Genomic DNA, 26,234 nt, shown 5'->3' with positions numbered 1-26,234 from the left:
ATGAGATGCAGGGGGGGATTTAGGCAATTTCTCATGTTAGAATTTGGCTGGGACGCTAAGGTTGATGAGTCAGTGTTTATTAAGTGTCAAATTGTGCTAGTCCTCTGTTTTGCCTTCAAATTCCGTGTAATACAATGCAACATCAACCCCAGCAGCACAGAAGTAAAGCTTGATCACTTAAAGATGGCAACGTGAATCGGCTTTGTTCCACGCGGTGCAGATAGTGATGCCTGTAATCAAGGGTGCTGAGCACTGTCTATCAGATCATGGTTTCAGTTGTTTATAGCTTTGCCAGTTATAAACTTGAACTGTTTCCAGGCTGGGTGTCTGCCTCAGGCTGAATTGATTTTTTTTAAGGATTCAGCCATTTCCTACACGACGTTAGGTTGTTTTGCCCATTTAAAACAGTTCCCATCATTGTTCTGTTGAGAAGCGGCCCTGTGCTTTAGAGCAGGAATTGAAATTTGGCTGTGGTGCCTTTCACCAGCTCCATGAAGCTCTGCCTGCATCTGACCAATTGATAAGCCTCTGAAAATCTCTATTTGCACATTCTCAGCAGAGGTTTGTTAGTGGCAGCTAAAGTCTCCAAAGATTCTGTCTGCACTGAGCGTGCTCCAACCCCTCACTGCTCCTGACCATCCCCGCAGAGCACCTGAGCGTGATGCAGCCCAGGGATGCAGGGGCTGAGCAGGATTCGTCCTGCGCTAAGTCTCTGGGCTGCCAGGGGTCACTATTGTGCTAGTCACCAGAACTGAGAACAGGGAGCGAGGAGGAGGAGGACCGAGCAGCCTAACTCACGCGCAGATGGGTGAGGAGCAGGGCGGCGGGCAGAGACCGGAGTTGAGGGCGGGGGATGGATGGATAGGAGCAGTGGGGGCAGACAGGGATAGCCGGTGTTGGGGAATCAAGGACAAAAGGTTCTATAGCCATCAGAACACACGCATCTAGTCCATGGAATTAAAGCATGGATTCCTGAGTCTGAACACTCCTCTGCTATCTAGCAAGTGGCTAGGAATCCCACTGGCAAAATGTCTCTACTCCTCCACCTAGAGGATAACTGCCTACTACTACTACCAGTTATTCATGTAGCACAAGTGCTGGACATCTGTGCTGTGAGCCAACAAGTTCCAGCTCTGTGGTCTGTAGAACCCTATATGCCCAGGTGCTGCACTGCATCTCCTCAGTGACGTGGGCTATTGTGAGCACATCAGACTTCTCCTCGGCTCTCTGCACTGGCTTCCCATGGAAGAGAAAGTCAAGGCTGAGATCTCGGTCCTTACCTCAGGATGCCCCGGCCTAGCACGTCTGAAAGAGCCTAATGCTCCCATTGAAGACCATAGTTCATAGCCCCGCTCCTCAGGCAGACTGGAACCTTTTACCATAAGATGATGTTGTTTTCATGGGCCTCAGCCCAGGACCATGGAATGAAATTTCCCAGGAACTAAGGACCAGCCACCTCCCACCACCTTCCACTTCCAGATCAGGGGGCATGTCTTCAGCTTGCCTCCTCTAATGTAAACACAGAGCAGCATGGACATTAACACCCCACCCCACTGAAACAAAGCACTCCACAGCACACACAGTTCTTCCCCCAGGAGAGAATGAGAGAGAACCATCCATGGGTGGCAGATGTTAGCTGCACATCAAGCGATATGGCTGGAAGGTGCTCTGTTACTGTAGAGATTAGGGTGAGCTAAGAACCTGTATGGAACAGGACAGTGTTCCTGCTCTGACCCATGTGGGGTTATGTGGTTCCGCGTTATGGAATTTGTTTTTTCAGTCAGCTTTTTAAAAACCATAGGAAATTGCACACAAAAACATGTTGCCTCCATATAAATCCCTGGTACGCCCACAGCTCGAATATTGCGTGTTGATGTGGTTGCCCCATCTCAAAAAAAGGTATATTGGAATTGGAAAAGCTTCAGAAAAGGGCAACAAAAATGATGAGGGGTATGGAACAGCTTCTGTATGAGGAGAGTTTAATAACACTGGGACTTTTCAGCTTGGAAAAGAGACAACTAAAGGGGGATATGATTGAGGTCTATAAAATCATGACTGGTGTGGAGAAAGTAAATCAGGAAGTGTTGTTTACTCCTTCTCCTAACACAAGAACTAGGGGTCACCCAATGAAACTAATAGGCAGCAGGTTTAAAACAAACAAAAGGAAGTATTTCTTCACACAACGTACACTCACCCTGGGGAACTCCTTGCCAGAGGATGTTGTGAAGGCCAAGACTATATCAGGGTTCAAAAGAGAACTAGCTAAGTTCATGGAGGACAGGTCCATCAATGGCTATTAGCCAGGATGGGCAGGGATGGTGGCCCTAGTCTCTGTTTGCCAGAAGCTGGGAATGGGTGACAGGGGATGGATCACTGGATGATTCCCTGTTCTGTTCATTCCCTCTGGGGCACCTGGCACTGGCCGCTGTCGGTAGACCGGATACTGGGCTAGGTTGACCTTTGGCCGGACCCAGTCTGGCTGTTCTTTTGTTCATTAAAAGAATAATATGCTGCTTGCAAAGCACTCAGAAGCTAGGAGATGACAGAATTTGTTTGTCTGTGCAATCTGAATTCAGCCCCCTTGTGTATACATTATCGTACAGTCTTTAGTTACATGATCACATACTATTTCTTCCATAGGACCCCGCCTCTTTCTTCCATGGACTCGTTCTGGGCATGAATCAGGGTTGTGTAGTGGAGGTGACCGTTGTCTGTAGGACCCCTGCTTCGTTTGTTGGAAAAACTGGAAAGTGGCAGTGAATGAGGCAGTGTGTTGCAGGATGAGAAAAGATGGTCTCCTGGTGAAGGCAGTCGAATGCTGCCCTGGAGAATTGGATTCTGTCCCTGCCCCTGGCCCTGAGTTCCTGTGAGTGCTGGGCTGTTCTTAAACCAGACTTTTCACAAGTGGTCACTAACCGTTTGTTCCTCGTTTTCTGGGTGCCTGACTTAGCCCCAAAGCTCTGATTTGCAGAAGTGCTGAGCACTCACAGCCGCAGCTGAAGTCGGTGGGGGCTGTGAACATATAAAGCAGGGCTTTGGAGCTGTGCTCCGGCTCCGCTCCAGCTCTGGGCAAAACCCTGCAGCTCCGGAGCTGCTCCGGGCTCCAGCTCTGGGCAAAACCCTGCAGCTCCGGAGCTGCTCCGGGCTCCGCTCCAAAACCCTGCTATAAAGTGCCACACCATGCTAAGTACGCTGCACAATCAGGTCCTGGGCATCTCCAATTGGGCATCCAAAATTAATGAATTGCTGACATTTATTCTCTTTTTAATCAGCTCGAGGCAGACATCCGGCAAGGAAAATTTCAGCCCAAACCGAGTTTGGCAAAGTTAAAAGCAACTGAAAGCAGGGTCGTCTCGTGGGTAGTGTCAGGAGCCTTCTGTGTTACCAGCTCTGCCTGTAACAATGCAGCAGTTCTCCTGGTTGTGAGGGAGACTAGCCATCTTTCCCTTGCTTTACGTGGGCGTTTTTAGAGTTTGGATTGTTTGGTGCTTGGCTGTCAGCATGTCAGATTGTTCCATGGCTTATTTTCCTTTGCATTCCCGTCTGTCTCTTTTCACTTTGACTGTATTACTGACTCTCCGTTCCCTTTTATTTTGTCTCTCCTAGGTTGCCAAATTGTTGTTCCAGTTGCTTATGGAAATCTAATTGGGCTGAGAATTGATTAGTTGCCTATGATTTTGTGTGTGTGTGTGTGTGTGTCTGTCTCTCTAAAGAAAGCAGCAGTGTGTTTGAATGAACATGTTATTTCAGATTTCTGAGCTCTGTTTTCTAGTCCCCTTTACACCTCCATGGAGAATACCTGTCCAAGATTTCATAACCAGTGCAGCTGCACTATATATCTCCGTTCTCTGATTAGCTTCTGTTCTAGGAACCGAAGAGATGTGTGTTCTTTATACAGAACTATAAAGGGACAACATCAATCTGAAATCCAGTCATGATCAGAAACAGAGTTTAAAATAGTTCCAGGTTATGATACCTGACCAAGTCCCTCTGTCACTCCTGGTAGTTTTATAATCATTCTTATTTCAGAGGAAATATTTCACTCTCTTTGCTTTGTGAAAGACCCACATGAACAGGGGAAATTAAATAATTGACTACACAAGGGAGGTAATGAAACTAGCTATACACAGGCCTGTCAAATGTAGAAAATAAACTTGGGCAGAGAGGGAGAATGTTTTTTCTCTAATCTGTACTATTTCTAGCCACCTGAAGTGTTACTTGTGAGGGTAGGAGATGAAAAAACGAAATTCAGATGGAACAGTGACTTAAGTTGATATATCTCTTTAAAAAACCACATCGACTTGAAAAATCGCATTTCTGCCTGGCAGTGTTGTGCCTACTAGAGTTACAGACATTGCCTAAGATGAGGAGAACTGAAAGATGGTAGCTAAAATATTTTTCTCTATTGCATTGTTTGCTGTTTGCATGGCTAGAGCCTTGCAACTCTGCAGATATCCGTGGACCGTGTTTGAGGATCGCAGATGGATGCGAATCTGCGGATATCTGCAGACCATGTTTGTGGATAGCAGATCTGATGTGGATACAGATTTTGTATCTGTGCAGGGCTCTGTGCATGGCAGCGTTTTGTTGTGTCTAGTGAGTTTCACTGATTCCAACTAATCAATCTCTCCTTGAAAAAGACTCTTTAGCAAGGAGGGAGCAGCAAACCTGTTCTCACATCTTTTGAAAAGGAAAGTCGGAGGACATGCTGTTTGAAAGGAGCTCTATCAGAAATATGAATGATTTGAAATTGGTCTGTTTAGAAAAAATGAGTTACCCTTCACATTTTCTTATAAGACATGGGAGTCAATGTTTTTGAGGGGAGTCAAACATTTGAAGGGGGTTTATTTCTCAGTTTGTTTCAGTTCCTGTGCTTGTCTAACTAGCTGGTATTGTTCCTTTGGTTGTTAACAGCAAAACTCTCACACAATCCCCAGCCTAAAAGAAGTCAGTTGGTTCTGCTTTTTCCTCTCTCAGGCCTCCAGTCCTGGGCTATTTTGGTCTCTCTATCAGCTTTGCCGCTGAGCTTTCAGCGTGGTTGAGGAGTCCGGCTCCCCAAACCCCAGTTGTTGGCCTAACTGACTGAAGAGTGGCATGGGGGATGCCAAGGCTCCATTTAAACAGGTCACACACACCTTCTCCCTCCACTCCCCTGCTTGCACCCAGGAGCTTGGAGGCTCCACTTAGCAGTCTGGGTGACTCCTTTTCCCCCTCGTTCCTCCTTTCTCTGTTGCCCTGTGGAAGCAGTTACTTGGTGGATGTGCATCAGTGAGGGAGAGAGGCTCTAAAACTGTGCCCCCTGGTGCCATTAGGGAGATGAATGGCTCTGCCCCCACTCATCACTCGGGCCAAAGTTCCCTGCTTAGAAGACCTGGCTGTGGAGCGAGACCCTCTGGCCGGGGAGAGGGTGAATTGCAGGGGTGGCTGTCCAGCTGTGTGATTCCACCACGACTGTGCAGCGAATGCATAAATGAATGGACTCTGGATTTAGGATGACCAGACAGCAAATGTGAAAAATCGGGACAGGGGGTGGAGGTAATAGGAGCCTATATAAGAAAAAGACCCAAAAATTGGGACTGTCCCTATAAAATCGGGACATCTGGTCACCCTATCTGGATTGCATTTGTATGACTGACTAATATTGTTGAGATTGTGTATTTAGCCTGTATTTCTCCTTTGTTTTCTTAGTGAAGAATTTCTGGTTTCCGTTGGTTTATTAAGTAGCTCAGCTACATTTGTGGAGGAATTCAGAACGGCTTTGGTCACTTGGCTGCATGGCATTCATGGAGCGGGTTCTGCTCCGTTGAGCTCGTAGCCGGGCTGTCCTTGTGAGGTTCCCTGACTGTGCATGTTTCTGCTTCTCTGTGATTTATCAGTAATTGCCTTTGGTAGCTTATAAGAGATGCCCCTGAGTGTGTATCATCTCCAGGAATGAGGCTCTAACTCCAGTCTGGTGAATAGAGTGAGTGCTGCTTGGGTGAAGGTCGCGGGTAGACAAGATCAGCTTCCTCCGGAGCACTGGGGTAGTACGGTATTTTTCTGGTTTCTCTCAGGAGAGGCAGCTGGAGGCTGAAGATCTATCTCAGCCCTCCTGGTACTACACCAGTGATGTTCTAGTGGCTTCTCAATACTTCTAGCTTACTAGGAATGCTTCCTACATAGCTTCTAAGGCTGGGACCCACAGGGGGAGATAGGAAAATGGCAGGTGCAATTTATTTACTCTCCTAAAACTTGAGCAAAAGTCTCTTGCAGGAGAAAATAAAGGACACTCTGAAACTGTGGGGAGAGATGAGAGAGGTGAGCGAGGAATGCCAGGAGGGCCTGATGTAAATGGATACCTGGGCAACTCGATGTCAATTCAGATAGATCATAGTGCGAGCTAATGCACACAAAAAGGAAGAACTGGTATTAGTCCGATACATGGGTGGGTTCAGAATGAGTTGTAACATCTCAGAGTAGGGGACAGGTCTGTAATTCACTGTGGACAGCTCAGGGAAATAGTCTTCTCAATGTGCTGTGACAGCCCTCACAAACGAGAGTGAGGGAATAGAGAATAACGCCATTTTATAAACCAACAGGGTGTGTGTGCGCGTCTGTGATCACCTCCTCTTGTTAAAGGCATTCCAGTAAGAGGAGAAGCTCACAGAAGGGTAGTGAAAATTAATTAGACACACGAGAAGGGGCTCCCTTGTGAGGAGAAGTTAAAATGATTTGGTCTCTCTAGTTTGGAAGGGTGTGAATAAGGAGAGAGGTGACAGAGGTATAGAAAGTGATACTAGATATTGAGAAGACTGTACTCCTTGTTTCCCATCCTTCTAGTAGTAGAGCAAGAGAACATTTGAACTTACCACACTCAAGAAAGGTAAAAGGAAATGGTTGTCAGCTGCATATAATCAGCAACTGGTGGAACTCACTGCTGCAGGATATTACCAAAGCAAAGACTCTATTTAGTTTTTGAAGATTATATTTATATGAAGAATGGCATATGCAGTTACTCAAAGGGCTCTTTTCTCCAGCCTCAAGGCATAAGCTGGGGGCAGGAAACTTCCCCATTCTTTTCCCAGGAGGTAGTGTTTCTCAGTGAGGTGCATTGTGGGGGTTTTCTGCCATTGTATCAAACATATAGTACTGGACATTATTGGAGGCAGGATATCAGGTTACCCAAACCATTGGTCTGTCCTGATATACCATCTCCTCTGGGTTTAAACTCCTAAATGTAACTGAAGAGGAAATGACAGGTTTCAGAGTAGCAGCCGTGTTAGTCTGTATCCGCAAAAAGAAGAACAGGAGTACTTGTGGCACCTTAGAGACTAACAAATTTATTAGAGCATAAGCTTTCGTGGACTACAGCATCCGAAGAAGTGGGCTGTAGTCCACGAAAGCTTATGCTCTAATAAATTTGTTAGTCTCTAAGGTGCCACAAGTACTCCTGTTCTTCTTTTTGAAGAGGAAATGTAATTGTCACGAAGCTGAAAATTTGGGATGGGGCTGGGCTCTGCCCTGCCCTGTTCCTGACTCACTGTGTGACCTTGAGCAAGGAACCGCATCTCCGACAAGCTAGTTGTAAAGTTGGGTAACTCAGTGACTAAATGTTTGATAAATCGACGCTGCAGCTGAAGAATCTTTGCTGGGTGTTTATAACCTTCCCCTGCCCCTTTTTTTGTTTGTTCGAGCCAGTCCCAAATTGCCTTGGCTAGTCTCTGCATCGACAGGGGTAAACAACTTGGAATAAACAAACGTATTTTACTAATGAAAAATGCTATTTAAAATATTAGTGGCATCTCTACAGGGGCTTAGTCTGGACATTTCCTTCAGCTGGGAGTTCAGATGAACATAAGAACGGCCAGACCGGGCCAGGCCAAAGGTCCATCTAGCCCAGGATCCTGTCTTCCGACAGCAGCCAGAGCCAGGTGCTTCAGAGGGAATGAACAGAACAGGGTGGTTATCGAGTGATCCATCCCCTGTTGTGCAGTCCCAGTTTCTCACAGTCAGAGGCTTAGAGACACCCAGAACATGGGGTTGCATCCCTGACTATCTTGGCTAATAGCCATTGATGGACCTGTCCTCCAGGAACTTATCTAATTCTTTTCTGAACCCAGTTATACTTTTGGCCTTCACAACCTCCCCTGGCAAGGAGTTCCACAGGTTGACTGTGCATTATGTGTAGAAGTACTTCCTTGTATTTGTTTTAAACCTGCTGCCTATTAATTTATTCGGGTAACCGCTGGTTCTTGTGTTATGTGACGAGGTAAATAACACTTCCCTATTCACTTGCTCCACACCATTCATGATTTTATAGACCACTATCATATCCCCCCTCAGTTGTCTCTTTTCCAAACTTAATAGTCCCAATCTTTTAAATCTCTCCTCATATGGAAGCTGTTCCATACGCCTAATCATTTTTGTTGTCCTTCTCTGTACGTTTTCCATTTCTAATATATCTTTTTTGAGAGGGGCTGCCAGAACTGCACGCAGTATTCAAGATGTTGGCGTACCAGTGATTTATACAGTGGCATTGTGTTGTTTTCTGTTTTATGATCTATCCCTTTCCTAATGGTTTCTAACATTCTGGTCGCTTTTTTGACTCCCGCTGCACATTGAGTGGATGTTTTCAGAGAACTACCCACAATGACTCCAATATCTCTTTCTTGAGTGGTAACAGCTAGTTTAGACCCCATCATTTTGTGTATATATAGTTGGGATTATGTTTTTCAAAGTGCACTGCTTTGCACTTTTCCTCATTGAATTTCATCTGCAATTTTGTTGTCCAGTCACCCAGTTTTGTGAGATTCCTTTGTAACTCTTCACAGTCTGCATTGGACTTAACTATCTGGAGTAATTTTGTATCATTTGCAAACTTTGCCCCCCTCACTGTTTACCCCTTTTTCCAGATCACTTATGAATATGTTGAACAGCACTGGTCTCAGTACAGATCTTTGGGGGACACCACTATTTACCTCTTTGTATTGCGAAAACTGACCATTTATTCCTGCCCTTAGTTTTCTATCTTTTAACCAGTTACCAATCCATGAGAGGATCTTTCCTCTTATCCCATGACTCCTTACTTTGCTTAAGAGCCTTTAGTGAGGGACCTTGGCAAAGGTTTTCTGAAAGTTGAAGTACGCTATATCCACTGTGTCACGGAGTGTGGGGGGACACAAGGCCCTGCACCCCGGCGTCCTGCGATTCACCATGACTCTCAGCCAGCCAGTAAAGCAGAAGGTTTATTTAGACGACAGGAATACAGTCCAAGACAGGTCTTGCAGGCACAGACAACAGGACCCCCCTCAGGTCCATCTTGGGGTCCCAGGGCGCCCCAGCCCCCTTGCGAGGTCAGAGCCCCGTCTCCCTCCCAGCCAGCTCCCGAAACTCTGCCTTCAGCGACCTCTCCCACAGCCTTTGTTCAGTTTCCTGGGCAAAGGTGTCACTGGCCTCTAACCCCTTCCTGGGTTCTCATGTTACATGCTCAGGTATTCTCCATCGGTCAGTCTCCCATCCCCCAATGCAGACTATCCTAGCCACACTCCCGTGTCAGCATTCAAAGACCACAGTAAGAATAGTCCCAGTTCGTCACACACTGGATCCCCCTTGTCCACATTTTTGTTTGACCCCCATCTAAGAATTCTAGTAGATTGGTGAGGCATGATTTCCCTTTACAAAAACCATGTTGACTCTTCCCCAACATATTGTGTTTATCTATAGTTTCAGCCAATTTGCCTGGTACTGAAGTCAGGCTTACTGGCCTGTAATTGCCAGGATCGCCTCTGGAGCCTTTTTAAAAAATTGGCATTCTGCTAGCCATCCTCCGGTCATCTGGTACAGATGATTTGTATGCTCCTTGGATCCCAAGCTTTCAGCAGTCTGAACTAGGAAGGATTGAGCTCTAGTTCTGGCAGTTTGTGATAGAAGGGTCCTTAACACTATCAGGCCTTCCCTGGTGCTTCACTCAAGCAGTTATTGGCATAGTCACAAGTCTCAGACCGTGGTAATGTTCAGCTCCTGCACCACTACCTGGGCCTGCTGCATAGTGCCAGGTGTCAGTAATGGAAGGGTTGCATGATGCTTACCAAGCTATCAGAATTGGTAATAAAAGATAATATTGGATGCGTAGCTGAGCCAGTGGTGGCTCGTCTCACCGAGGGTAAAGCCAGAAAGACGATTGATTCCTTGGGAGGCTGAGCAGACGGAGGGGAACCAGAGCCCAGTGGTTTAAATGCAATCAATGGCTGCTGTTGCATTGTGGGTGGGGGCAGTGGGAAGAAACCTCCAGGGGAAGCTGTGGAAACTTTGCTGACTAGCCAGTAGGCTTTTTTTAACCAGAGACCAAACTTTCCTTTCTTCTCTCGTTCAACAGTCGGTGAATCCCTACATTGTGAAACTCTCTATTGTAGATGACGAGGCCACACTCAACGTGAGTAATCAGCTCCTTGGAACCTTCTTGTGGGCTCTGTGTCCTTGTGTCTTGACCTAGCCGGGACGGGATTGTGCTACAGCAGAGAGCATCCGCATGATTGGCCTCCCTGCTAGTGGCACTTTTGAGACTTAAAATCATAGAAGATTCGGGTTGGAAGAACCTCAGGTCATCTAGTCCGTCCAACCCTCTGCTCAAACCAACCCCAACTAAATCAACTTCTAGGAGTGGGGGAGAGAGATGGATTCCTGATCAAGTAACAATTCAGTGTTTCGTTGGAATAAGGACCTGGATGGGTCGAAAGGAACACGCTAAAATCGGCCATCTCTGTGTCCTTGGGGTTTGCTGCCCAAAGTGGCTCTTGCAGTCATAGGTGCTTTCTCGCTGTAATAGAATCAGCTGTGCAGAGTGTAGACTACTGCCTGGTGCAGGACAAACGTACCATTTGTATCCCCTCCGTCCCGTGTCAACTTAGCTTACTGTCTGCCAGCACGGGAGTGTGACTGAAATGAGAACAACCCCTGGTTCTTCTGTATTGACGCTTACTTTTCCTTAATGTTGCCGAGTGGATATCCGATATTAAAGCTTCCTTCTGAATCGTGTGCAGGGAGGGTTTGTTGTCTAGGGGTAAGAGCAGGTGACTGGGAGCCAGAACTTATTCTGGTGGACACTGACTCACTCTGTCATTTGACCTAGCTCTGCCTCAGTTTCTCCAGCTGTAAAATGAAGTTCAGACATAATTCTCAGAGCTACCCTGAGATTTATTTAGGTTTTGAGATCTACTGATGAAGGGGTTTTTCAGTGTTAGCGGCCATGTAATTTAAGATGATTTTGAGCTCCTGTTTCTTGTGTCCCATACAGACTCAGAATTGTCCCAGATTCATGTAATTTTAACAGATGATGTTTTGTCCTCCTGGTTATGTGGTTGATTTGGAAGCTTTTTAAAGTATCTTGAGTTTAAATATCAAATTCAGGCTGCATTTGCAGGTGCGGAAGGTCTGGTACAATGGTTTGTCCTACCACCTGTTACTGTAACCGTCATGATGTCTGGAATATTGAATTAGGAAACCTTAAGCGAACCCAGGCTCATTTGGACTTTCCTGTTTCTGTGCCGGGCTGTTGTCTGCTCATAAGTCTGAACTGCCATGACTGTATCCCGTCAGTCTCTACGGTGGTCGATGGATTTTAAGCTGGCTCTGTTAGATTTTTAAAGCCTGCCTCTATCTGAGGCTTTCACTGTGAGCTGGGGCTTAGCATCTATCTTTGCTCTGACACCGGCTGGCTTTTAAGACTCTCTCCACTGGACTGAGGTTGGTGGATGAGCACGCTTTCATGCTGGCAGCTCCTTGGAGTAGATCTCTGTTTAACTTTCCCAGACCTGGTTAGTGTTAATCCATGCTGACCCCTGGCTAGGGCCCTGGCTTTTTAACTCTTTGACTCCCTATTTAGCACACTAAATTGTGTCGCACCCTGGGATGTGGGTGGGGGAGAAGCTTCATCCAGTCAATATCATTTGGTTCTCTGTGGTATGGGATTGCAGGGTAAAGCTGTTCTGTATTCTTGCAGGGAATGGGACTGGTCATCGCCCAGGCCTTATCCGAGTACAACAGGTAAATCCGCCTTCGGAAACAGCTCCTTGGTTTTCAACCCAGTGGGGAGTTGCTGTCCCCTTCCACCAGCATTTTCTGTTACGGCGGCCGCTCATTGCGCGGCGCTCCTGGTGCGGGTGGGGATGCCGGAACTGCCTTGTGCCCTCAACCCTCTGCGGCTGTTACTGCTGCTGTTGCCAGCAGGAATCTGGCAGATGCACTTCAAGAGAGGCCTGGCCTTAGGGAAAACCAGACAGCTCTGCAGCCTATGTTTCTACCACCGTCTTTGTGAGTTACCTGCAAAATCTCACGTTGTGACTTGAAAATGAATGATTCATTGAGTGCCGCTGTACCAGAAAAATCATTGACAGCCCATCGGAAACAAACAAAACTATCTGGGAGTGCAGGAATTGCCAGAGTGGATCAGACCAGGGTCCATCTAAACCAGTACCCGGTCTCAGACTGGGGCCAGGACCAGCTGCCAGAAATCCAGCCGTAGGAAGCGAGAGGATAATCTGCGCCTGGGGAAGTGTCCTCTTAACCCCGTTAAACAGACGTTGATAGCTCACTGTGCTGGAGCACTGGTCGCGTGCTCCGCTGCTCTCCTGCCTGCCCTGCAGGTGTAGCTGAGCGGTGGCCCCGTTGCTCTGGTCTCTGGAGCAGACCAAAGCTGTGCCCAGTTGCAGGAGAGTTCAGTAGACAGTGTCAGGTTAAAAGGAATGGCCAGTATTCGGCACCTCTATCGAAGTGACTGGACGCTCAGAAGCACTGAGCGCGTGCAGCTCCCATTGTAGTCATCGGAAGCTGTGAGCTTTGAAAGTTAGACCACTCAGATTAAATGCTTCTCTGTGTGCCCCAGGGCTGGAAACCGTCAGGCCACGTAATGAAAACCGATTTCCAGAGTTGCCCACTCTCATGATTTAATTTTGGATCTTGGGATATTTGGTGTTTTTCTTAAAGCCCCAGCTGCTGGAATTGGGAGAGCACATGAGAATCTTGGCTTTTGTTACCAAAAAAACCCCAAACAAAACAAAACAACACCACAGAAAAGTAATTTTCTAGCCCTCGTGGTTGTGGAGAAAATTAGAAAAGGTGAAGTGAGTACAGCCCAAAGGCCAAGAAAATAGCCCCAGATGCTCGGTTTGTAAAATCTCTCATGGTTTTTTGAACCCTTGGGGTTAGTGATTCTGGATTTTCTTACCGAATAACACCCTCGGTGTAAGAAATGCTGTCGGTTCATATCATCTGGTTTGCTTTTCACCATGTAGGCGGTTTACTTTTCGTATTTCGTTCATCTGGACAAGTGAACGTGTGTGGTCACTTTTGCGTTCGTTTATTAGATAGTTTCACTTTCAGGTTCTCATGCAGCAGCCCAATGCTTTGTTTTTTGTGTTGCAAATGCTGCTGAAAACCTACTTCTGTGACAACATCCACAAGAAGTCAGTCAACAGATCCCTTAATATGGTCATTAGATTTATATTTATATATAGTGAAGCAAAAAATAAAAAATATCCCTGTACTGTGATGCCCCCACGCCTTCCGGAAAAGCTGTGCAATCTCTGTTCCCTGTAGCCTGCTTTTCCTCCCCAAAAGCAGTTGGTTTGTTGCCCTCGCTTGTCGCATTGTAAGTAATTGTAAGCTCAGATGGTCTCAGACCCCACTGGGGCCTGTGAAATAGTAAATTAATATCGAAGTCCAAACAAATGACTGAAAACAGTTTTCTTTTATGAGTTAGGGTTTTAATGAGCCGTATTTCCTGGCAGGTCAGAGTCTCAGCTATTTGGGAGCATGCCTTTCAGATTGCCCTAGCTCCCCCCTCGTCTCACTCCAGACTGGGTGGGGCTTGGCTGAGCAGTGGTGTGACCTTTGCCTCAGAACACAATGCTCCCCTTTCCTGTTAGCCCCCAGACAGTCCCCTACTACCGAAGTCGAGGGGGGGGACGGGGACCAAGGTAATACCTTTGATTGGACTGGCTTCTGTGGGGGAGAGAGACAAGCTTTCCAGCTTGCCTTGAGCTTCTTCCTCACTCACCTTGTGTCTCTAATCTCCTGGGACCAACCTGGCTACCCCACCACTGCATACCTTGATCCAGGGGTCGGCCACCTTTCAGAAGTGGGGCGCCGAGTTCTCACTTATTCACTCTAATGTAAGGCTTCGCGTGCCAGTCAGACATTTGAACGTTTTTAAAAGGTCTCTTTCTAGAAGTCTATAATATAGAACTAAACTATACCATGCAAGGCACTAAATTTAAACGATTGTTGTATGTAAAGTAAATAAGGTTTTAAAAATGTTGAAGAAGCTTAATTTAAAATTAAATTAAAATGCAGAGCCCCCCGGACCGGTGGCCAGGATCCGGGCAGCGTGAGTGCCACTGAAAATCAGCTTGTGTGCCGCCTTCGGCACACATGCCATAGGTTTCCTTCCCCTGCCTTAATCCATGGGCTGTCCATAACAGAGATTTGAATTCCCTTCGTAGCTCTCTTCACAAGCTCCTTGAAAAGTAAACATGAACGTTGACGCTCTCTCCAGCTCTTATCCTGACCTGACGTGTCTGTTGTATAGGGATGTGGATAAAATAACCCTGTTTCCGTGTGTAACACCCCACTTTCTGTTGCTGTTTCCCTGTTTGTTCAGGCAGTACAAAGATAAGGAAGAGGAGCACCAGAGTGGCTTTTTCTCAGCCTTAACCAATATGGTGAGTGAGGAAAGAGCATTTTTTGAGTACTTAAAAGATAAATAAAGTGTATGGGACTATGTGAGGCCTTGATCCAAAATCCACTGAATTCAGCAGGAGTCTTTCCATTGACTTCAGTGAGCTTTGGATCAGGGTGTGTGTGTGTGTGTGTGTGTGTGTGTGTGTGTGTGTGCAAATGACACCACAGATCATATTGCTGTGCTTTGCAAGGAGCTAAGTATTTTTTGGCTGAGAATCAGAAATATTTTCTTCTCTATCTTCATTTTTAAAAGCTGCACGACTTTTTTTTTAAACAGCCGTTGTCATAAAAAAAATAAATCGCTGCTCGTCTGCAGGAGCGGCCGGACCCAGAGCAGTGTTGCTGGCACAATGCGATGAGAAATGCATTGCCCTAAACCTACAGTGTTTTGTCTGTGGCTGTATGGGGAGCCCCTTGAGAGATCCAGCTCTGGGAATCAGTCATCATCTTTTGTCATTTGAGCGGAGGTTAGCTGTAGCTACGAGATGTGTCCTGGGGGAGGCTTCTTCCAAGGGCAGCTCATGGCCACCTGGGGAAGGAAGCTGTGGGACTTCCCTTGTCCTGCTCCTCGTCTGCAAGCCTGCCAAGGCCTTTCAGGTCCTGTCCAGGCCTGCTTTTGCTAGCTGCAAGCAATGGCAACAGCTTTTCCTAATGTGCTTCATAAAGCTGTGCAATACTATTTCCTTCCTCAGGTGGGCAGCATGTTCATAGCCGATGCCGATGAGAAAATCTCCGTCCAGTAAGTACACAGATATTATCCGTACAGTGAACGGCAATTTACCTTGCTGGTTCTGAATTGCAAAATGTCACCTGCTGCGGTTCCGTTATGGGGCCATTTTAATGTAGAAAAACAAGCCGAAGCAACGTCCGCTCTGGCTTGGCAACCAAAATTGTACCTTGCAACTGCAAACGACGGGCGAGGCTGGGACTCGAATGAAGTGCTGGGGCTGTAGGAGCCATGGGCTGGCTGTGTCGGGAGCATTCTGTAACGTTGTGCGCGAGTGTTGGAGGTAGGGAGTGGGAGGGGAATTACTGTTCATGGAGCACCCCTCTTGTGTTTGGTGTTGGAGATCATAGTGGTGGACACGGTCTCCTGCCCCAAGGAGCGCTTTCCTTTCAAATCAGGAGGGAAAAAGCTGCACCTCCATCCCCAACCCAACATAAATAAGGGATGGTGGAGGCAGCTGGCTGCTCTGTGCTCTCAAATGCAGGGACTTTAAGGAGGAAGCAGTGCTTGAGAGTGAGGAACAAGGCGAGTCCTTCGGTGGAAGGTTGAGGGGGTCCAAGACCATAGCCAAGGTCTTCAAAAGTGACTAGTAATTGGGGGTGCCTAACTAATGCACCTTAAATAAAAAGCACTCGGCTCTCAGAGGGTGGGCGTGTGCCACTTCTGAAACTCAGGCCCCTTGAAGGTGTTTCCAGCTGAGCTCACCGAATCATGAGTCACTTGGGAAAGTCCTTTGCTCTGGTGGCTGTCCCTGGAGTGCAGCCCTTAACGTAACTCTGCTTTTCTGCTGCTCTTGTAGAACGAATGAGGCAATTCTTCTGGCCCTCTACGAAGCCGTTCACTTAAACCGGAACTTCATCACCGTGTTGGCACAGGTGGGGCCCAATTCAATGTGTTTCCTTTCCATGTCTTTGAGTTGTGGGGAAGCTTAACCCCAAAGCCCTTCAACAGCCAATCCAGGGCAGGGCTGGAGAAGACCAGTTAGATCAGTCGGTCGGTCTTTTCTTTCCCGGGGTCATTTGGGGTTTCGTTATATTCCTAGTCAGATAGGACCAGAAGCAGGTTAGGGCCCGGATTCAGGGTGTCTTAGGAAATGCAATGCCTCTTATTTCCCACCCCGCCACAGAAAATAATTAAAAAGGTTTTTGGGAGAAGTTTTCTGGGTGTCTTGTGTCAGCCTGACCCATTTTTGTGTCTGGGGAGGGCTAGATGTGACTCCCTCTAAACCCTGTTAATGATGCCCTCCGGTTGGCTGGAGGGTCTGATCAGAAAGCACTGGGCGGGTGGGCTGTTCCCTGCTAGCCTGGAAGTTAGGAATCTAACCTCTGATCCCGTGTGGCACCACAGTTCAGCAGTTTGTTTTAGAGAGTAAACAGCTACTGGAAGAGTCTTGTTTCAAACACTAGTTTCTGTACAAACCTGCGTGGAGAATGTGATGAAATTAACCTTCTTTGTAGGTAAATTGTCCTGTCTTGAGAACTAACAGTATCAGTCTGTGAAGCGGGACAATAAAAGCCGGGTTTGTGTCTGAAGAGCAGTGGATGCATCTGTAGATTTGATCAGAAAGCTCAGGCTGGTTCTCTGAATGCCGCGTGGGTTTGCACACCCAGAAAACATGGTGGGGGCAGACAGTAATGAGTCTGGTCGTGCCACCAGCCCGTGGTTGGAGGCAGCCCTAGACAGGCCCAGCACACACTGGGATGTACCAGTCTGATGAAGCCATTGGGTGGATTGTCAATAACCCTTGTCCGAAGTAGGGCATGACTTGCCTTAAAACTCCCCAAAAATAACGGAAGAAACGTATGGCTCAAATCGCATTCTCTACCTGCCCCAGTATTGCAGGAATCTCCAACCACTAATGTCTAGGCATGGCATGGGGCATAGCTAAACTTAGATCCACATTGTCCTTGTAGCCCCTAGTACCCTGCTCATACTAATCTCTTGCTGCTAGGTGGCGCTATATACCTTGGCTGACAGCTGAATTATTTTTTTGGGGGGGGGAAAATCCCTTGGTTTTATTCCATGGGAGAAAACATATTTTCAAAGGAAAATGTATTTTAAAGCTATATTTCCTAGATTGGACTTCGAGTGGTAGCAAGTGCCCATGCTTCCCATAAAATGTGTGGGTTTACATCCGTCTAATAGTTCTCGAGCACTGTCCCTAACTTTCAAATCCTTTGTGTACCGCACATTGTATTAAGCATTGTGAGATGCGTCTGTATGTAAGACACGATATGAAACAGTCTTGACTACGTCACAGCCGGATTAGAACAGACTAGGTTGCTCATGTCGAATCTCCCCAGTTCTACCAGCTGACTGAAATAAACAGACGCCTGTTGCGAATCAGGTTCAAGCAGTAATTGGGCCTGGAGCAGTTAGTGAAGATGAGCTGGGGGGAAAAGGCAATTGAAGGAAGCAGAACAGATCGATGATGTTTCCATAGTGCTGTCTTCTATTGAACCCTTGCGCTTTTCAGCAGGGCAGGAACATAGTCAATTGCTGTTGTCTTAAAATGGGAACCCATGAAACACATGAGAATCCCATTTGAAAAGGGCAGAGCAGGATTGGAAGGGCAGGTATTAAACATTCCAGGGTCATTCTGAAAACACCTGGGTGCGGGGGGGGGGAGTGACCAGAAGGTCTAAGAGGAGTGGGTGGGTTTGTGTCTTTTCCCCATCACTGTGGTATCTGGGTGCCTTACAATCCTCTCACCCCCTGTGAGGTAGGGCAGTGCTCCTATCCCCACTGCACACACAGTCACAGGGATTAAGGCCAGCAGGGACCACCAGGTCGTCTGCTCTCCTGTATGTCCCAGATTGGGGAATTGATGCAGAGAGGCTAAGTGACTTGCCCATGGTCGCACAGGCAGGTTGTGGTGGAGCAGAGATTTGAACCCACATCTCCCAACTCCGAGGCTAGTGCCCAAACCACTGGGCCGTCTATCCCCCCCCCCCCCCCCCCCCCGTGCTGTTCAGGGTGGTGGTTGAAAGCCTGCTGCCTTGAGCTCTGGTGTCTGCCAACACATCTGCAGCCTGTCTCATCTGGGGTAATACACCTTGTGGGTGTTGCTCCATATTACTGTGGTGTATAAAATGTGTGTGTTTGAGATCATGTGTTTTTTGCTTCAGAGCCATCCAGAAATGGGGTTGGTGACAGTGCCGATAAGCCCAATTCCAACAACGCCAGTCACTCCGCTTGGGACCACTCCGCCTTCTTCAGACGGTGAGATGTTTAATTCTCTTTTGGGGGTTAGCATTTAAAATGAACCATAAAATAAATGGCAAGGCAGTTTTTCAAGGTGGCAGCTAACCCATTCTAGCTGGAGAGAGATTTCCTGTCTTCCTGGGAGGCCTGGTTTGTTAAGCAGAACCAGATGACACGTTCAATGGCTTTTTATTTCTGCTTATAAGAAGAATTACACCGACTCTCTGCTCTTGTGTACGCTGCCCAGAGGAACTGCTGGCATCTTTCCCAAAGCCATAGCTAAAGCCACATCTTGCTAGAAGGGGACTGACACAGCCCTCCTGTCCCAGTGTGTCTCCACACGGATGCAGCCACCCAATTAATGTTTTTTTTTAAGGGCTTTGTTTATGGACATGTCTGAGGTTTCGGAGGTTTCGGTGGAGCTCATCTCCCAGGCAGTTAGTCACAGTGGCGCCTACTTGTCACTAATGAACTTGTTTCCAGCTGGAAATTAACCTAGGATTTAAATCCAAGCTGTTCGAGAAGCAGGAGCTATTTCTCTATTACCTCTGCCCATTCTTCAGACCGGCTTTTTAAATGACAGCTTAAACTGAAATCTGGGAGCCTGGTTGTTCTAAACAAGATACTTTAATGTGTGCATAATGCATACGAGAGCTGTATGGACCAGCTCTTTATTTGAGATCGTGTAGACTTAACCCACTCTGAGAAATCCAGCAGGATTACACCATCAGTGTCTGAAGAAAGCAGTTAACAGAAGAATGGAGTCTGTTTGAACAGAGCGCAATTTGGCAATGTCTTGAAGCGAGAGCAGCATGGGTTACCCTCTTGTATCTGCTGTTCAGGTCATTTGATATCCCGGCTGAAGACTATTCTTCTCCAAAAGGATGAATTCTGCCTGGTTACCATGGATATCGAAAGCTTCAGTTAAAAAAAAGATGTCTCGAGCCTCCCCGTGTATGTGTTTTGTGTGATGCAGCGGGCCAGGCGCTTCGTACGCTTCCTTTCAGACTGTTCATTGCTAATGTATCCTCCCACGCACTTTATTACACAACCGACAGGACTGTGCTTACCTACAACTAGCTCCTTTTTTTCTTCATTTAGTGAAAGAAGTCAGCCCACTTTGAACAGACACTGCACTCAGCCTTCGCTGCCGGCTCCCTACTGCTCGGAGGGTTATTAAGCTTAAGAAAAGGGAGTTGATCTTAACTTGCAGGGATCATGTTGAGAGGCATTTTTCATTTACATTCCCTGTCGTCTTATCTCTGATCCAGCCTCTCTGCGATGCCAAGCGCTGGAGCCTAGGTTTGGTTAAATTACTGTGCTGCTCCCCAGCTACGTCAGAATTCCTCTCATTTTGCAGGATTTGCAATTCAGCTGTAAAATTTGCTCTTGGCTTAGAGTTAGCACAAGACATTTCAGCTTTCGAATGGACGGCTTTTTTTCTTTCTGGTGCATTAAAAAAAAAAAAAAGGCCAAGCTATTTTCAAGATACAAAGCATGGAAAAATCCATGTATGGGTTCCAGGCACTCTTCTGTGCAACTTGGGTTTAAAAACAGGCTCGTGTTCCGAATTGAAATTCCTCCAGCTGTTAGCCTGTAACATGAATTAAGCCCTTTAAAATTTCAAAATAAAACCCTCTGCCTTCATAAAAAAGCTACAGCTGTAGGGTTAACTGGGTTCAGCAGTGCTGGGTTCTGCAGAGTGAGTTTTTTTCATAAGACTGTTCGTTTGCTATGAACTGTGCCTCTGTAATATACAAATGTCAGGTGCCTGTCACCATGGTATCTAAATGCTGATTTGCTTACTGTTTAATATTCATCAACAGCGTACATCATAGCGGCTCCGGTAGGAGCCATTATGGATGTGAACGCATATTGCCGACCTTGGCTAAATCTTCATGAACAATTCATAATGTTGGGGGTAAGAAAGTTTCCAGTCCCATAGCAGAGGGGTGCATGGACTTGGCTGTTTGAGAGTCACGTTAGCAACGTGTCAGGAGCCTCTGCGTTAAATGGAGCAGCTTGCAGACCCTGGAGAAGTGCAGCCCCCAGAAACTGAAGGGCCCATCCTGCACTAGTCCAGTTGGATTCAAACTGCCAGGCCCCATTGGCTGCTTGGTCCTGTCATCTCTGTGGACTGCAGCTTTGTATTAGAGATGAGCACACAGACCGCCATGAGCTGCATGTAACTCCCACTACTGTTTGGGCCCCTCTGCATGTCAGTGCCAGTTTTGATCCCCTTATTTCCTGCCTTACACATGCTGGAATGTTAGATGGCTTTTAAAAATGAAAATATCTGAAGGTATCTGACTTAGAGGCGCAGAGCCAGACATCAGAATTGGGGCTGGAACTTTCTCGTGAATTCAGTCCCCCGTTGCTGGGCATGGATCACTGGTCTCCTAAGGACCGGGTGTTGCAGTGCTTGGGGACAGTCCCTAGAGAAGCCCTCCTGTTCGGTACTTGGAGCAGAGGCCCTTGGCTCTGGGCGCCTGGGTTCTATTTCTGGATAAGTCCCTTCCCCCTTCCGAGCCTGGTTGCTCCTCCGAGCTCTAACCCTTACTTATCTCGCCGCGGGGTTTAACAGGCACTTTGAACAGGGAGAGGCGGTCTGTTTATTTATTTAGATTTATTGATGTAAAGGCTCCTGTCCCAGCCTCCAAGTGCATTTTACATAAATTAAAAATACAGTCACCTAAAGGATCAAACCAGCAGTCTCTTCTCACCCCAAAGCCTCGTGCAAGCTCCAGCTACTTTTCTCTCCCCCAAAGGCCAGGCCAATAGATAGGCTGAGTGCTTGCTCTGCGGGCAGATGGAAAAGAGGGCGTGGATTCCAGAGACGAGCGCCCCTTGGAGCTGCTAGCAGCTCCTTCTCCCATCCAAAAGTGGGTCCAGCGCATGCCTCTAATGAGACCAGGTCTATGGCCGTATGGCCTGAAAAAAGGGGTCCCGCAGGTAAGCAGGTCTCAAGCTATTTAGGACTTTAATTGGTCTAAAACAGCACCTTGAACTCCAGCTGGAAGCCCCCATGCAGCCAGTGCAGATCACAGAGCGGTAATGTCATGCGGTGCGGCTTAGCAAACAGACTGCCAGGTCCTGCACCAGCGTTGGTTCCCTGGCTGATGTAAGGGGTAGCCGCTGTGATGGCCATGGAGCTGTGAAACAGACATGGCCCCGGTTGTCGAGAGAGCCTGGCTACATGTGCAGGGGAAGGGCACGCATAGTGCTTTCGTTCGGGGGGAGCTGTCGGACGAGCAAAGCAGGAGAGCAGCGTAAGGGGCTATAGGGAAGCAGCCTCCCAACAAACACTGGGGGCAATTGCAGGGCAATGGCGCCAGCCCCCAAAGGACACATCTGCTTCGCCAGGCAGGAACTAACTAAACCCTTTCCAGGAGCGAGACGGGGAGTGGTCAGTTGCCAGGAGTGGCTCAGAGGGACAGGCCGACAGACGCAGTGGAGACAGCTTAAGCTAGTTGGGTCTTCCGCAGCTCTTGGTTTAAGACCTGAAATGCCCTGGCTCTAGATAAATAATGCTTTGCTGGGCGCAGGCGGTTTGGCCCCCATGCTAACCGCTGGGCACTGCTCCTGGGGGCAGTGCTGGCTGTGCAGCATCCCACAAATAGCAGTGTGGCCCTGGCGGCCTGCCTGAGGCTAGCCACCCTTGCGTGTACCGAGGCTTTCGAATGGGATTGTACTGGGGTGGCCGTTCACTGCTCACCCGGCTATTTGCAGCATGCTAGCTCGATCCAAGCCAGCGCACGTATGTCTTCCTGCGCTGGGAGTCGCACCTCCGACTGCAGCGTCGGCGTAGCCACTTGGACCTGCTGAGACGAGCAGGGCTGATCACAGGGTGCTGCAGAGCAAGAGAACTGCCTGAGTCCAGCCCCAAACCGAGGTGACTGCAGTTAGCCGGGTAGCTGGCAGCACACTGCAGAGGTGTCTCGTGTTGAGGTGTCAGAGGCGTGGGGGACGGGAACAAGGTCTGTATCAGAAATGCTCACCCCCTCCCGGCCTGATGCAGCTAGGGGCAGATGTCTCCATGCGGCTGTTTAGTTTCGCTAGCATAAACCGTGATCGCCTTGGCTTCTGCCTGCTGTAAATCTGTAGAGCTGCTGCCCGTAAAGCTTTAGTTTGGGAAACCTTGGTGGGCATTTACAAAAAAAATCTCTGCGTTGACCTACAGCAAAGCTCCTTGGTCACGCAGCACCTCTCTGTGCTGCAGCTTTTCAGCTCTGGACTGTTCCTGCAGGAGAAGGGGGCAGTTTTCAATGTCCCAGAGAGAAGAGGGAGGGAGCCTGGCATGCAATTGGCACTTACCTCTTCACAGTTGTTTCTTAAGGGCTCAAATCCTATTATTGAAACTCAGCAGGGCCTTTCCCGGGCACGTTCCTTTCCAAATGAAATCGGTGTAACCCTCATCTGCACGGACTGCTGGAATCGGTCACCTGTCGCCTCCGGGCTTGGTAGGCGCTGAAGTGCCAAAGCAGGAGCGTCATCTGCACTTGTGGGGTCTGGAGGAGGGGAGAGCTGGGACCCCCTAGCTAGAGCTTGGAGCAGGAGCGGTGGGCTCTGGAAGGGGCTGTTCCCTACTCACTGTGACACAAGACCTCTGACTGGGGAGTGGGAGATCAGGTGATCTCTACAGTGTTGAGAAATGCAAAGTGATGCACATTGGAAAACATAATCCCAACTGTACATACAAAATGATGGGGTCTAAATTAGCTGTTACCACTCAAGAAAGAGATATTGGAGTCATTGTGGGTAGTTCTCTGAAAACATCCACTCAGTGTGCAGCGGCAGTCAAAAAAGCGAACAGAACGTTGGGATCATTAAGAAAGGGATAGATCATAAGACAGAAAATACCCTATTGCCTCTATATAAATCCACAGGATGCCCATATCTTGAATTTTGCGTGCAGATGTGGTTACCGTATTTCAAAAAAATTATATTGGAAAAGGTTCAGAAAAGGGTGACAAAAATGATTAGGGGCATGGGACAGCTTCCATATGAGGAGAGATTAAAAATATGGGGACTTTTCAGCTTGGAAAAGAGACAGCTAAGGGGGGGATTGGATACAGGTCTATAAAATCATGACTGGTGTGGAGAAAGTAAATAAGGAAGTGTTATTCACTCCTTCTCATAACACAAGAACTAGGGGTCACCCAATGAAACGAATAGGCAGCAGGTTTAAAACAAACAAAAGGAAGTATTTTTTCCAACAATGCACAGTCAACCAGTGGAACTCCTTGCCAGAGGATGTTGTGAAGGCCAAGACTATAACAGGGTTCAAAAAAGAAATAGATAAGTTCCTGAAGGATAGGTCCATCAATGGCTATTAGCCAGGATGGGCAGGGATGGTGTCCCTAGCCTCTGTTTGCCTGAAGCTGGGAATGGGCGACAGGATGGATCACCTGATGATTCCCTGTTCTGTTCATTCCCTCTGGGGCACCTGGCATTGGCCGCTGTCGGAAGTCAGGACACTGGGCTAGATGGACCTTTTGGTCTGATGAAGTATGGCCGTTCTTATGTACAAATGTGTTCATTACACCCAGACCCTAACGTCTGAGAATCAAGTTCCTTGAGTATCCTCCCCTTGCTCATTGTATGTGATATGCAGAGGATAAATGCGTTTCTTCTGCTTTATTCCAGTTATAAGCTCTGCAGAGCTGCCTTTGGATGCCGATGTGCAGACCAGCAACCTGCTGATAACCTTCTTAAAGTACAGCTCCATTGTCATGCAGGACACAAAAGGTAACCAGATCCTATTGTCGAGGGAGCCGTGGGTCCAGGCAGTGGAGCGGTGTTAGCGTAACTCATACAGAAGCTACCTGGTCTCCCTGTGAACGCTCTGTACTTTGTGAGAATGAACTGATTTCTCCTTGCCAGATGGTAATTACGTGGATCTTGGGGAGACCTAGTGCTGGAGGGAGGGAAGCCAAATATAGAAGGGGAAAATTGTAGTGCATATTAACCGAGGGAGTCTCAGCAAGGCCCTCTCTAGGAGGCATAAGCGGATCAAATTCCAAACTCTATGGGAGGGGAGGAGAATTCAAACCCCGCAGAGGTGGATTTTTAAGAACTTTAAGGGACTGACACAGGAATCTGAACTCAGCTCCAGGTGTGAAACGTTGTGTGCCCTTCAGCACCTATGGGTGATACGAGGGGCACTTGAATTAGTAAAGGGGGCTTCAGTGATTCCCCGTTGTAGTTAGATTTAGATGCTGCTGGGCCAGGTGGTATGTTTACACTCTTTGCTTTGTGTTGCCTGGCTTTTTACACTTTGGAGTGGAAGCTTTGGTAACGTGTCACTGACGCATCACTGGCCAGGTGTGCACAAGACTGCTCAGTTAGCACCACTGCACCTCATCACTCGCACGAGCAGTTACTGCACATGTGTGAACACCTTTTTTGTGCCAAATTTCAGCCTGTTGCAAACGCGCTGTTGTCTGTCCAGTTTTACACTGGCTGAAGATAAGTCGATCCCCACAAATAATAGTGCTGTTATGTGTTATTTGAGCGCTAAGTACTCAGCACTGTACAACATACATCTGTGGCGGGGATTTCTTCCTAAACCCAGGCAGCCCATGGCCGGTTTGTCCTGCTGGATGGAGGCTGGGGTCCCTTTATGTGTTTTCCCCCTAGCTTGGGTACCCATGTTTGAGGTTTGTGTAGGGTACGTCTGTGCAGCCCACACAGTGCGTTTCCCAGCCTGGCTCACCGGATTTGGGCTTGCGGGGCTCGTGCTCAGAATAGCTGTGCAGGTGTTGGGCTCAGGCGGGAGGGTGGCCTTGAGAGCCCGAGCTGCACTGTCCCCGTGGCTATTTTGAACCCGCTAGCGTGGGCCTGGCTCTGTGCGCCAGGCTGGAAGGCGTGCTGCTGTGGGCTGCCCCAGGCTTTGCAGGCTCACCCTTGGTGGCTAATCCCGCGAAGCGATTTGCCATGAGAGTGGCCTGTGACAATGAGCTCCGCAACTTGATCATTTAAAACGTGGAGCCTTTTAATTTCTTTGGGTGTATCCCTTGGTTCTCTTTTCTGAGTGGTAAATAGGGGCTCCCAAGTGACCTTCCCTTGACCATTCGTTTGATGAGAAGAGGAAGCATTTAAGGCCAATATCCCATGGAGGGATGGGAAAGGAGAGAACCAGTGATGCTACAGGATCACTTCTATCTCAGGGTGATGTCCATTTGCTCTGACTCCAGGCCCGCACAGTTGTTCCACCCCTGCCCTGGAAGGTGTAACTTGAAACCCATCCATTCGATCAGAATCCCGTCTAATTAACCCCTCTCTGCCTGACCCCATAGTCGCTTGAGGGGGACCATCTGTAAACTAGGGCTCAGATTGGCGAACATCCCACGGGAGCTGGGATGTTTCCCTACTGTACTGGGTGTTTGTAAAGGGCTTTCAGATCCTCTGCTGGAAGGTGCAAAGGATTGCTCTGAATAGCAGCCCACCTCGCCCATAGCTCGTGGCTAGAAATGACCAGCCATTCACAACCGGAGCAGGAGAACGCATGAGTACTTAGTGCGTGGCAGGAACACTTTCAGCCTAATCCCTGGAGAAGAGACGTGGAAGCAGCACCTTCGAAATAAGC

General features: G+C 47.9%; 1 protein-coding gene across 3 annotated transcripts in view; it reads left to right on the top strand.

Moving 5' to 3' along the window:
* ARMH3 (armadillo like helical domain containing 3) overlaps positions 1 to 26,234 on the top strand; it is a 182,177-nt gene that overhangs the window by 29,009 nt on the left and 126,934 nt on the right. For all 3 annotated transcript variants that reach the window (XM_054035649.1, XM_054035647.1, XM_054035648.1), the window contains exons 9-15: positions 10,355 to 10,411; positions 11,978 to 12,021; positions 14,636 to 14,696; positions 15,408 to 15,454; positions 16,242 to 16,317; positions 18,571 to 18,664; positions 24,293 to 24,394. In XM_054035649.1, the coding sequence (XP_053891624.1) occupies positions 10,355 to 10,411; positions 11,978 to 12,021; positions 14,636 to 14,696; positions 15,408 to 15,454; positions 16,242 to 16,317; positions 18,571 to 18,664; positions 24,293 to 24,394 (481 nt within the window). The remainder of the gene's footprint in view (positions 1 to 10,354; positions 10,412 to 11,977; positions 12,022 to 14,635; positions 14,697 to 15,407; positions 15,455 to 16,241; positions 16,318 to 18,570; positions 18,665 to 24,292; positions 24,395 to 26,234) is intronic.

This window comes from Malaclemys terrapin, chromosome 7 (genome assembly GCF_027887155.1).
Source record: "Malaclemys terrapin pileata isolate rMalTer1 chromosome 7, rMalTer1.hap1, whole genome shotgun sequence".
NCBI classification, from domain to species: domain Eukaryota; kingdom Metazoa; phylum Chordata; order Testudines; family Emydidae; genus Malaclemys; species Malaclemys terrapin.
Note: the sequence above shows the minus strand (reverse complement) of the source record. Positions and strands in the feature narration are given on the sequence as shown.